Source organism: Pelecanus crispus, chromosome 11 (assembly GCF_030463565.1).
Source record: "Pelecanus crispus isolate bPelCri1 chromosome 11, bPelCri1.pri, whole genome shotgun sequence".
Classification (NCBI taxonomy): Eukaryota; Metazoa; Chordata; class Aves; order Pelecaniformes; family Pelecanidae; genus Pelecanus; species Pelecanus crispus.
Window position 1 is genome coordinate 3,989,449 of NC_134653.1, and position 12,321 is coordinate 4,001,769.

Here is a 12,321-nt window from a genome sequence, read left to right on the forward strand (position 1 = left end):
CAAATGCAGGACTGGAGTGGCCGGTGTGGGGGTGTCTGGGCTGCAAAGGCAGCCAGAGCACCCAGCACCCAGCGGGGAGCCAGGCTGGGCTAGCCAAGGGTGCCATCTCCTGGGGAGAGACCAAAACAACTGGGAGCACAGCCGGGCCCAGCATGGCACCCAGGTGCAGGACATGCACCCCTGGGCTGCAGGAGAGGGGAGCTGGACCTGCACCCCAAGGCTCTCCAGCCCCCCAAGCTGAGCCGTCGCTGCCCTCGGCTCCCAGCCGGGCTGTGGCATTGCAGGCAGGGCGGGCAGCCAGGGCGCTTCGAGACGAAGCCGCGAGCGCGGCGTGGCGGTTCTTCACAAACGGGACGGCTGCGGCACGGCCGTGGCTCCGCAGCTGTGCGTGGGTGCAGGTCCTGCGCAAACACCCGGCGTGCCGCTGTGGACCCGGCCGTGCACCTGCCTGCACTGAAAAACCAGGCAGCGGTGGTGGCTACCGTGCACCGGCAACGCTGCGGCTTTGGTCACGTAGCAGCTCAGCGCTTTGCCGTGAGGAATTGGCGGCGGTGGCAGGACACGGAGGACAGCCAGGCAGTGCGCAGGGGATGGGCGCATCCTGGCCCCAACACGTTCGAGAGCACGCGTCCGTAGGGAATTAGAGTGAAAGAAATGAGTCCTCAGCAGCCGTGCTCGGAGCCATCTGCGCTCAGCCCAGCCTCGCAGTTACAGGTTTCGACCCAAAATGACTCCTCTTCCCCTTTCCCCTGCCCCCGGTCACTTTTTTCAGGTCCCAAAGGGAGCACGTGTGCAAGCAAACGCCTTGGCCAAGGCTCAGCCCTGCCCGAGCACAGGGACTGCAAAAGGCAGATGGGCTGAGGAGAGGCTGCGAGGAAAACATCCCAGCAAAGCTGCTCAAAGGGAAGGCGAGGCAAATTTTTGCCCCCTGAAATTTTTTGGAGCCAAACATTATCCACCCTGCCTGCCTGTTACCTGCAGCTCTCCTTGCAGCAATGCCACTGGGGCAAGAGCCCAGAGGTAAAAAACATTTTATTGTCGGGACAAAACTGGGCTCTATAGACTGTGGCACCCCTGGAGCCGTATGCAGACGGGTGCTGAAGGATGCACAGTGATGCAGAGGGGATGCAGAGGGGATGCTGTGGGATGCAAAGCCATTGCCGTGGTTTAGCCCCCGCCAGCAGCTCAGCACCACGCAGCCACTCGCTCACTCCCCCTACCCCAATGGGATGGGGGAGAGAATCGGAGGAGTAAGAGTGAGAAACACTCCTGGGGTGAGATAAGAACAGTTTAATAATTGAAATAAAGTAGTAATGATAATAATAACAATAATGATAATAACAATAACAATATACAAAGCAAGTGATGCCCAATGCAATTGCTCACCACCCGCCAACCAACACCCAGCCAGTTCCCGAGCAGCGATCACTGCTCCCCGGCCAACCCCCCCAGTTTCTATACTGCCCATGACGCTGTATGGTATGGAACAGCCCTTGGGGCAGTTTGGATCAACTATTCTGGCTGTGCCCCCTCCCAGTTTCTTGTGCGCCTGGCAGAGCATGGGAAGCTGAAAAGTCCTTGACTAGCATAAGCAGTACTTAGCAACACCTAAAAACATCAGTGTGTTATCAACATTCTTCTCCTACTAAATCCAAAACACAGCACTATGCCTGCTACTAGGAAGAAAATTAACTCTATCCCAGCCGAAAGCAGGACAGCCGTGCAGAGGGATGCACCACGCCGGGAGGCTGCACGGGGAACTGCCGATCGATGCTCTCCCACCAGCGGCACGCAAGGAAGGGTTTAACCCAGGAACCCAGAACAGGGTGCTGGCGGCTGCTGCCCGATCCCTGCCTGCGTCCCAGAGCCATCAGCCACTGCCTTGGCTGCGAGATGGCAGCTCACGGGGGACCACGTTCGGAGGTGCTTAAGAGCCACGCGCCATCCTCGGAGGCTGCGGGAGCGGGTGATGCCGCTCGGGGCACGGAGGGTCAGGCTGCTGGGGCGTACGGCCGAGGAGATGGGGCTCCGGTCACAGCACACACCAAGAATTTTAAAGCCAAAATCATGCTGCCTGATCTCTGCTCAGTGAGGAGGGACAAGCCGCCCCCAAGTGCTTCTCACTTCCCTCTTGAGGGCACACCGGGGTGGAAACTGCAAGTCTCCCGCTGCTATTTACAGAGGCAGGTTTCCCCTGCAAAACCCCGAGAGCAGGAGGGCAGGGCCGGGTCCGTCACTCCAGGGCCATGCTCGGCCACGCTCAAGCAGCGCAGGCGATGCCAAAATCATGATTTCCTTTGCCGGCGGTTTTAGCTCTGCAGGCGAACGGGGCTGCGGGCTCTGCCGTCTGCCCGGGGCGCAGCGCTAGCGGGACGAGTCTGCGCATGGACGGCCACCAGCTACGTGCAAAGATGCGTTTTCCCCCCCAAGCCCTGGCACCATGCAACTCCCCGCTCTCCCAGCCATGCCTGTGCCTTCCTGCTCCCACCCGGGACCCTCCAAAGGTCTTCCCAGTGGGAGACTCAAGCCCAGCAATGATCCCATCCTTTGCATCAGATGCACGTGCAGAGCCACGACACGCGGCACGGCATTGCTGCTGCAGTGTCCCTGTGGCCACGGTGTGCCTCCTCTCCCAGTCCTCGCTCCGAGCCCTGTGGTCCATCGGATGGTGCTGATGCGGGTTCCTTCCCTCCCTCCCTCCCTCCCTCCCTCCCGCAGGAGCTGCGACACGATGGGCCACATGCAGCCGCTGCAGGGCCGAGCAGCTGCGAGGTGCTGGGTTTCTCTGCTCTGGGCTTTGTTCCAGCTTCATCCCCCAATGTCCCTGCAACGGACACGCGGAGCGTTGCACCCTGCGAGCGGCCTTTTGGTCTCTTGCAGTTGCAGATCATCATGGTAAGCATGAAGTAGGAGTTTTTGAACTGAACGGAAAAAACCTTGACGCTGCCCCGCTGATGTTTATAGAAAGTAGCAGGTATTGCTTCTTCCTTCCCCCTTCAGCTGCTTCTGCAGAAAGGTCCCGCCGGGCTGAGCTGAGTCACTGTCCTGCCACGTTCCCAGCACCCTTCGGCCCTTCCCGGTGGCACGGCCGTGGCTGCGGCACAGCCCTGCCCAGCACCTCCGCGGGAAAGGGGCAGAAACCTCCAGAAATGAATGCACTGCCAGCGGAAAAGGAGGAAAGCAGTACCCGCACCGCCTGGCTTTGCCTTCACTAGGCATTCCCTACGGAGCGTCGTGCCACCGGCCAGATCTACCCGGCGTATTTTGCTGGTCGGAGGCACCAGCGCAGCCGTGGCGGCGATGGCAGCCCGCTCCGTCCTGCGCCGGCTGGGCGAGGGCAGACGCTCTCGGCAGCACGGTGCGGTCCGAATCCCACCCCTGAGGCAGCGCTGGGGGTGCCTGGCTGCTCCCTCGCCGCTTTGCTGGTCAAGCCCATTCCACTTGCAGGGTGAGACGAGATCTAAAAATAAGTATACAGCTATACTCTCGGAGGCTGCCAGCAGCGCAGAGGTAGCTCTTTTCCTCTGTGAAAACCAAGCTGTGTTATTAATGCTTCGTGCACCTCCACTGCCAGCAGCGAGGGCAGCGCCGGGCCCGAGCCCAGCCGGGACCTCCGAGGCATGGATGCACTGGAGAAAAGCAGCTTTTAAAGCGTCTTATTGGGGCCCATGAGATGCTTTACATGCCGGTGGTGTGGGCTGACCATCCTGCGGACAGGGAAAGGATGGGTGCACAGGGCGATTCTCGGTCCCGGCCGGAGGCAGGGTAAGCCGTGGCTGCTCCGGCAGGCAAGGGCTGCCGGCCCTCGGCGTCGGCGGGATGCTGCCCGCGGGGCTCTGCGGTTGTGACAGAGCCCCAGCGAGGGGGACTTGCTCCTCTCCACCTGCAGCCCCACGCGGTGGCATCCCCCGTGGCTGCACGGCCTCTTGCTCTGACATCGCTGCTCCTTCTCGGCAAAGCCGGGGAAAGCAATAACCCACAGGGTTGCCCGCCAGCTCTCCCGACCCGGGCTGCCTCCTCTACAGAGCAAAACATCCTTCTCTGCAGAAGCAAACATCCCATCGCAGCCAGGCAACGCAAGGGCGGGTGCCGCAGAGCCCCCACCCTTGCAAGCGCCTCTGCAACGTGGCCCAGGAGAGCCGCCCGCTCCCCGCGCCCGTGGCACGACGCCCCGCAGGGTGCCTCCCTCGCCGGCCCCCAGCCCCGGCAGCCCAGGGACGCCCGGGGAGCCAATGCAATGCGCTGCGCGTGTGGCCGATTTGCATCGAAGGGATAAGGGGAAACCCCAGGAAGCGCGCGGCCCAGGCATTAATCAAATCTATCTCTAATAATAAACCTCCCGAGCAATGCGCGGGCTCGGGGCTGGAGCTCGCAGTGCAATGGCAGGAGCCGAGGGGGACTAGACGCCGCGGGAGAGTCAAACGTGAGTTACCCCACGGAGGGGCTGCGCGGGGAGATGGGGCTGAGGGGCTTGTCCGCGCCAGGGCTCGGGGCCACGGCGACATTTCCAGCGCGCTGGCAGGGAGCGGACGGTCTCCCCAGGCTCTCGCTGCAGGAGCGGAGCCACCACAAAGGGCTTCCATCCTGCTGAAGGCGGTCAGTGCCATGGGGCTGGAGATGAAATTTGGTCATTTAATGCTTTGGATGAGGGGTCTACAGGGGAATTCGGGGTGCTGGGCCCTGGTGGGTGCAGAGGCAGAGACGCACCCAGCTCTGCTGAAAAATGCACGGCTGCGAAGCCCGGCTGCGCCGTGCTGGGGGCACCACGTGCACCCCGGGGCTTCCCGGGGAGGGGAGCTCAGCCATCGGGCAGGATTTTTCCTGGATGGGGCCAAAGACCCAGCTCAGACCTGCCCTCTCGGCACAGCAGCAGCGGGGAAGGCGCCACCCAGCCTGCAGCCCCCCGGCTTAGACACAGCCCCAAATCTCCGTTTCCCATGTGGTTATCCCAGTGGAACCCCACCATAGCTCAAGGGTGGCCCGGCTCCCTGCCATCCGCAGGGCTCGCCGCCATCTGCAGGGCTCGCCGCCATCCGTGGGGGTCTTCTCTTCTCTTTGGGTACAAAATATCTTCAAAGAGCATCTGAGGAGCGCACCGGCCTGAGCCTCGCTCAGCCCTGGGGATTGTCTTCAATCAGCTTGATAGAAAGCAATTATTTAATTTTATAGCAATGTTAATTGAACAACTGGGACTGTAAGGCCAGCATCCCTGTGCAGAGTGGATTTATCCCTGCGAATGGGAGAGTTTTACGTGTGCTGCCCCAGGTAGGAGCTGGTTCACAGCAGGCAGCGGAGGAAGCCTGCCCTCAGCCCCTCTGCAGGGAAGGTGCTGCACGGGCAACGGCAGGACAGACGGACATGCAAAGTGCCCGACAGCTGCACGCTCCCAAGTACTAGAGAGAGAGAAGGAGAGATCCCCCCCAGAGTACAGGGGGGTTCTGTATAAAAATCAAAGTTTGGCTTTGCAATGGCTGCAGCGCAGAGGCTCTGGCCGAGGCAATGTGGCAGCCTTTGGGCACGCAGAGGCCAGCGCCGTGCTGCGGCATCGGGGAGTTTTAAAGCTTTCGGGTCCCGTCAGCACCGGCAGGAAACAGCTGCAGCTGCCCAGCGCGGCTCCGCAGAGGGATGCGGTCACCCACGAGCCCTCTCGGTCCGCAAACGGCACATTTCCACCGCGGCCGCGTGCTGGGTTAGCGCTTCCTGCAGTTGCTCGGTCACGCTTGCCGCAGACCCCGCGTACGGCACGGCACGGCACGCTGGCAGGTACCGCTGAGCAGTGGGGGGGTCAGCAGGGGCACGGCCAGGGACTGAGACCATCACTTGGGCCACCTCCAAACCCTGCGGTGGCACAGCTGAGGCTGCAGACAGAGACACGCAGCACCCAAAGGTGGGGACACACACAAATATTTCAGCTGCTAATAAGTTAAGTGCTTATTAGCGAGCTAATTTTTAAAATTTTAAGTCGTCAGCTAGTTTTTTGTGCTGCTGAGGGATGCTGCCGATGCCCTGCTCCTGTGCCTTTGGCATCGCATCCAGCCCACGCAGGCAGAGGAGGATGGGGCGAACGGCTCCTCGCGGGGACAAGAGCACGTCCACCTCCGGGCATCCCAGCTGGTGCTGGTTAAACCGGTGCTTAAAGCTCTCCCAGACAGACGTTCCTCCTTCTGCTGCTCAGGGGAGTTTTACACATCAAAATCAGGTTTCGTTATGATGCCAGAACAGCAAAGGGAGATGTCAGAAATTACACACAGGATGGCACGAACCGCCCTGACACCACAGAGGAATTCAGAAGTTTCCAGAATTAAAAATTGTTTCAGAAGATGTTGCCAGTGGTCATTCTGGTCATATTTCCGGTTTTCTCAGAAAAGCATATAAGGACAGGAGCAGTTCCCACTACTTTTACTCCCGCAGGCAGTTTTGCGTGTCCCCAGACCCTCAGGGCGCAGCGCAGGGCCGCCTATGAGCCAGGGTGGTCTCCCTGCACGTCCCCAGGGACCAGCACAGGACACGCTCACGTAGGGTTATAATTGGAAGAGTTTGCTAAGCCAGATTTTGCTGTATGCTCTTGCCCAAGCCTAGGACCAGAGGGGGCTGGGGCACAGCCGGGCATCGCCCTGCAAGGAATCCCAGCCCTAGCAAAGGGACGAGGTGGCCGCAGGGCTACCCCGTACCTACTTGCCTCCCGTTCTGCAGCCATGGATGGGACACACGTCAGGTGGGATGCCATGAACAACTGCACCGATCAGCAGTACTGGGACACCCTCGTCTGCCAGTGCATCCCCTGCAGCCTCGTATGCGGCCGGCCCACAGTGAGGAGGTGTGCTGCCCTGTGCGGTGAGTGCCGGGCGGCCGATCGCGGGGCCGCAGCCCGCGGGGCCGTTCCTTGGACCGAGCAGGCAGCGATGGGGCAAAGCTGGGAGAGGAAATCAGGCCCTGGGATGAAGCACAGGGCAGGCACCGAGCCAGCGCAGCTTTAGCAGAGCTTCAAGCCAAAAACGCTGGGGAACATGACAGCTTCCCAGCGATGGGCTGGGTCTGGCAAGAGCTCAGCACAGACCAGGATCAAGTTGTCCACGCCTCTGTACCTCTCCTTTCTGGGGTCACAGGGAGCCTTCCCAGAGCTGGAACACAACGCTCGTATCTCCCCCATCGGTGACACCTCACCCTCCAAAGGCAGGGCCTCGAGATACGTCAGGTTCAGTTGCTGTGGATAATTATAAACTCAAGCTGTACGTCTGCAAGGCTGGACTGCGAGCCCTGTGCTGGGGCAGGCACCAAGGTGCAGTGATAACAGGTTGAGGAGGAGGAAAAGAGATAGATGCACTTTGCACCCAAACGCTGTACACAACCCTGCGCGTGGCCCCTTCCCTCCCCAGCGAGCCGTGGTCTAGGAGTGCTGCACCCTGTCCTAGGGCACAGGGGACCCAGCCCTGCGGCAGGGCTGCACGCAGCGGCAGGGCTGCACGCAGCGACAAGTCACGTCTCCCCGTTGAGGATAGGTGATGCCATCCCCAGGGTCCGGAGCCAGCGCTCAGGCAGGTTTTGGTGTGTCCCAAAAAGCTGTGCAAGCCCCAGGGCAGCAGCAGCAGCAGCTCTAAGAGCAGCAAGCAGGAGCTCCCTGCCGCAGGTGGGTACGGCTGCACACCCCTGCCTGCGTACCACCCCCTCCCCACGCAGCTGCCAGCAGATACCTTTCCCCAGTATTCATCGTATGGCCAAACACCACCGCAAATCCCATGGATCTGTCACCCTGCCAGCCCTGGAGAGGCTGTCAACACTTGTAGCAGCGTGTAGGTCTCGCCCTGCGCCCGTTGGAGCCATGAGCTTGTTCAGAGCGGTTGCAGGCTCCCCCTCGCATGAAACCAGGCACCGGGGTGGTGGGAGGGCAAGGGTTTGGGAGCCTCGTGCTCAAGTGACAGGGGAGGAAAACGCTCAGGACACCGTGTTCGTCTCCCTCCCCTCCCGCAGAGTCCATGGACTGCAACAGGAGAGCCGGCTTCTACTACGACAAGCTCCTGAAAAAATGCATCAACTGCACCACGATCTGCGGGCAGCACCCGAAGCAATGCGCCCTGTCCTGCGAAAGTAAGGCCGCGCGCAAGGGCAGGCAGAGCGGGGATGCGGGGCAGGACCCCCTGGGGCTGGGTTGGAAGAGGAGCCAGGTTACGGGACCGAAGCTAGGGAAGGGGCAGCAAACCCCCCTCCCTTCCTCCTGGGGGGTTGTGTGCTCGTGCGCTGCCGTTGCACCAGCACCGGGGAAAAGAGACGGGGTACCGGCCTCTCTCCTGTTTTCTCCATCATACAACTCCATCGTACAGTGCGTTTTCCCTTCCGCGTGTTTTACAGCCCTGTCCTTCGGCTCTACCAGCCAGCGGCAGGATCGGCAGTCGCGTTTCCCACCTTGCTGAGCTGCCTCCAGCCCTCGGGGAGGGGGAACGGGAGGGGATGGGTTATTTTCCCTGAGATCTGCAATTCCCACATTGGGGTTGAGACGTGATTGCTGGAGAAGGTGGGAATGGGGCGGGGGAAGGGATCTCCTCTACCTCGCCATGGAAGGGAAACGCAAGCAAACAGAGGAGGTGCACGGCTGCTTTCAAATTCTTTCCAAGCGGAGGGCGCAAGTGCCATTAGCAACCCCCTTTCCCCGTCAAAAAGTCAATAGCGTGAAGCACATGCCCGGGGGGTTTCTAAGCACACCCATCTCTGCCTGGCCCACAGCGGGTGCCTTGGTGGCCACCCCCCCGCCGCCGGCCGCCCTGGTCACGGCCTCGCCTGAGCAGAAGGCGTGCGCGGAGCAGGAGCCGTGGCTGGTGGTGTACCTGCTGCTGGGGCTCTGCCTCTGCGCCCTCATCTGCTCCCTGCTCCTGGGCTGGACCCACCTGCGGAGGAAGGGAGAGGTGGTCTCCTGCCAAGCCAGCGCTGGGACCTGCCACCGCAGGGAGGACTCCTCCAAAGGTGAGTGCTGGCTGCGCTGGGAGAAGCGGGGAGCGCGTGGTGGACGGGGTCCCGGGTACCGCTGCGAGGGACAGAAAGCAGAGCCAGTTCGTAAGAGCGGTAGGGAGAGAAAGCAAACGACGTGCAAGGCGGTTCAGTCTGAGCCTGGAAGAGGAGCAGGACTGAATCCTCATGCCCGGATTCTCCATCGCAACCCCCTTCTCAGTCGCTCTCTTGCAAAGTCACAGGCACAGCTTCCCGCTGCCACGCCGGGGCTGGAGCTGCACCGTCAACCAGCAGCTCTCCAGCCTCCAGGCAGAGGTTGAGCCGTGGGGAGGAGGAGTTGCAAAAAGCCAACACTCTCCCAAAATGAACCACCTGCCCGTGGAAGACCCAGGGCTTTCGTGGCAATTGCAGCTCTGGGTTCCTTCACCCGGGGCAGAGCTGGGGCTGCTTTGGGGTGAACTGCTGCCTGGCAAGAACCGTGGTAACACAGGCTACTTGCTCCTCCAAACAGGCGACTGATGCAGCCAGTCTGCTGAATTATCTTGCAGCAGCAAAGCCTGAAGCTTTAGCCCTGGAACAAGAGGGGCTTCACAAGTCTTTGCTTTAGGGAGAAAAGATAGGGAAAGGATAACGTGCAGTAAGTCAACGTAGAAAAGATGTTTTCATTCTCCCTCCTCCACTCCTCCCCTGCCTTTAAAAATAAAAAGGTCTGTCTACCTATTTCATAGAATCATAGAATGCTTTGGGTTGGAAGGGACCTTGAGAGATCATCGAGCCCAACCCCCCTGCAGTAAGCAGGGATTGAACCTGTGAACTTGGTTTTGTGTATACCCATACATTTTTATATACATACACTTCAAAGCCAGTCATGCTGGATGTAAAGAATCACAGAGAAAAAGCCCACGAGCTGGCGTGCGGCTTGGACGAACTGTGATTCAAGCCATTCCTATCTGCTTTGGTCGAAGGACACGGTGGCATTGAACGTTCACTTTTAAGGGAGGCCACCAGGTTCAAAAAGATTTACTGTGTGCTTTTTAATACCCCTAGCCTAACCTTGCTTATCAGATCTCAGATGATGGAGCAGAGCCCTTCGCCAGCCAGCATTCGGCCCGCGGAGCGTCACGGGTCTCTTGAAGCGGCTGCGGGCAGCCCGCCTGCCACGCTGCACTCGCTGGGGCTCTGCCAGCTTGCACAGCGCCGCACCGTCGCGTTTGCTCCAAAAGCGGCATTTAACGAAAAGACAGCCTACCTGTAACGTTATAAATATTACAAGCGGTTTAAGTGCTAAACTTCCAGCCTTTCCTGTTCAAGGCACTTTCCATTTTCCCCCTCAGATCTCACCTCCCAGGGCGGCAGGACCAGGCGTGAGCACGTAGGCAGTGTGTTACATACAACGCACAGTGCTGTGGGCTTCATCAAAGCGGAGGTGGATCCTCCAAAGAGGAGGTGGATGTCCTCCCCAGTTCCAGGACCGGCTCTTTATAGGCTCTAGTGCAGCACTGCAAAGCATTTCTTGGGCAAAAGATGCTCCTAAAAACGCTTACGCTAATACACATTGTTTATTTGCAGATCGTCTGGTGGAAGCGGGCAGCGTTGGTGATGGATCCACCGGCAGCAGGGTCCCAGAGCCGGTGGAAACCTGTGGCTTCTGCTTCCCTGGACACGGCTCTGCTGTACAAGAGACCAAATCATGCCACAGCACCTCCTACCATATAGGGGAAAGAGCTGCTCCCTCTCACACGGGGATATGCAGCACGGGAAGCGCTGGGGCCATTCCCAGCCCTGATGATGGCCACTTCAAAATCATCTGTTCTCCTTCACAAGAGAAGACGCTCATGGCATGACCGTAGCGAATGTTCCTGCACAGGATCAGAAAGGAGGGATGCTCCCTCTGCCCCTAAAACACAGCTGCTTCATGCTCCGTTTCCAGTGACTGTACCAGCTTCTGCCAGGACCAGCAGACCTGGCGCAGTCTTTGCCCAAGGGCTGTAGGTTACAGACAGTGCTGTAGGTTACAAACAGTGCTGTTTTCTTCTACTCAGGGAATGAAATTCTCATTATTCTTGTGCACTCCCAGTGATAGAAGTCGCTTCCCATTTAGCAGTGTCTTCATCCTCTGACCTGACCTCTGCCGACCCCTCCGTGCATCCCAGTCCTTGGGAGCGATGTCTCACTGGGGCTTTTCATCCTGGTTCCACCATCAGCACCACTTTGTCTCTGCAAAGGGTGTTGATGCAGAGCCAGGATCAGACTGGGGTGTCCGCCGGTCCCCACGGAGAGCACACCTTTCCCCGCTTGAAAACTCTACCGTGTAACACAAGCCGTTCACAAGCAGAGCTGTAAGCATCTCAGACATGGACTCAGACCCAAGAAGTTACTCATGGAAGTTATAATGTCCACTGAATGCCACTGCCACGTTCTCAAGAGTGGCACGTTTTCTGACTTTAACAGAAGTTTCTTTGCAGGACAGAATATTTGGTAAGACGCAACGTGGAAAGCTCCACTGCCAGCTTTCAACACTGCCTGGGAGGGGAGGACAGGTTGTGGGTGATGGCAAGGCTTTGCCTTGTGACAGGACACCATGCTGCACGGGAGGAGCTGGGACAGGCACCAAAATCCCCAATGCAACTGGGTTTAAATATGAAAACTCATCCAAGGCTGAGAACTTTCTAAAAGACTGGATTTATGTGCATCTGGTCTGGGTTACTCAAAATAGCTGGTAAAAGGGATGAACCAGCTAGAGATACAGCTGCTTTAAGGGAAGATTTTTCTCTGACCTGGCTTTGAAAGCTACTACGGAAAAATGTGGGTTCTCGTTTTCGCTGAAGGAGAGCGTAAGAATTTTTTGCTTGGTGAGAAATCACTCCTGCTAGGAGCTCATCCCCTCCACTTCCTCAAACTGGAGCTTCAAACCTGGAAGAATAAACATGAGCCAATATACGCACAAATTGGTGCTGGGGAAGTAGACAGCTGGAGAAAGCATGAGCAGACAGTTGTAACAGACTCTGTCCCCTCCATATTATGTATTTCTTTAAATGTCAATGTTTTGTTATCACGAAAGAAAGCACCGCCTGGAGATTGACCATGACAAAGCCAGTGCCGTGAGTGTTGTCCGGTCACAAAGCAGAAAGGCGTTAGGACCACATGAAACCCGTTAGAACTAGAAAGCGCAAGGGTGGTTTAAGATGAGGACTAAGAGCCCACATGTTGGTCCAACAGCTGGTACGTGGGGCGAAGTTTTGCTGTCTTGAATTGCTCCAGGAACCAACCTGACAATTCTCCATCTCCTTATCCTTCCACGCTGTCTTTCATCTCTTCCCTCTGTTTAGCAGAGCCCTCATCCCGCAGTAGCACGAGGGATGAGTTTTGTACTGTGCTGCA

At 58.6% G+C, this 12,321-nt stretch overlaps 1 protein-coding gene across 1 annotated transcript; it reads left to right on the plus strand.

Moving 5' to 3' along the window:
• The first annotated feature begins 4,305 nt into the window (after window positions 1-4,305).
• On the plus strand, window positions 4,306-10,784 carry TNFRSF13B (TNF receptor superfamily member 13B). The gene is made up of 5 exons (XM_075719287.1): window positions 4,306-4,423; window positions 6,694-6,834; window positions 7,969-8,085; window positions 8,719-8,955; window positions 10,510-10,784. Exons 2-5 carry the CDS (start codon window positions 6,696-6,698, stop codon window positions 10,782-10,784), a joined length of 768 nt encoding a protein of 255 aa, XP_075575402.1. The 5' UTR covers window positions 4,306-4,423; window positions 6,694-6,695.
• Window positions 10,785-12,321: the final 1,537 nt, after the last annotated feature.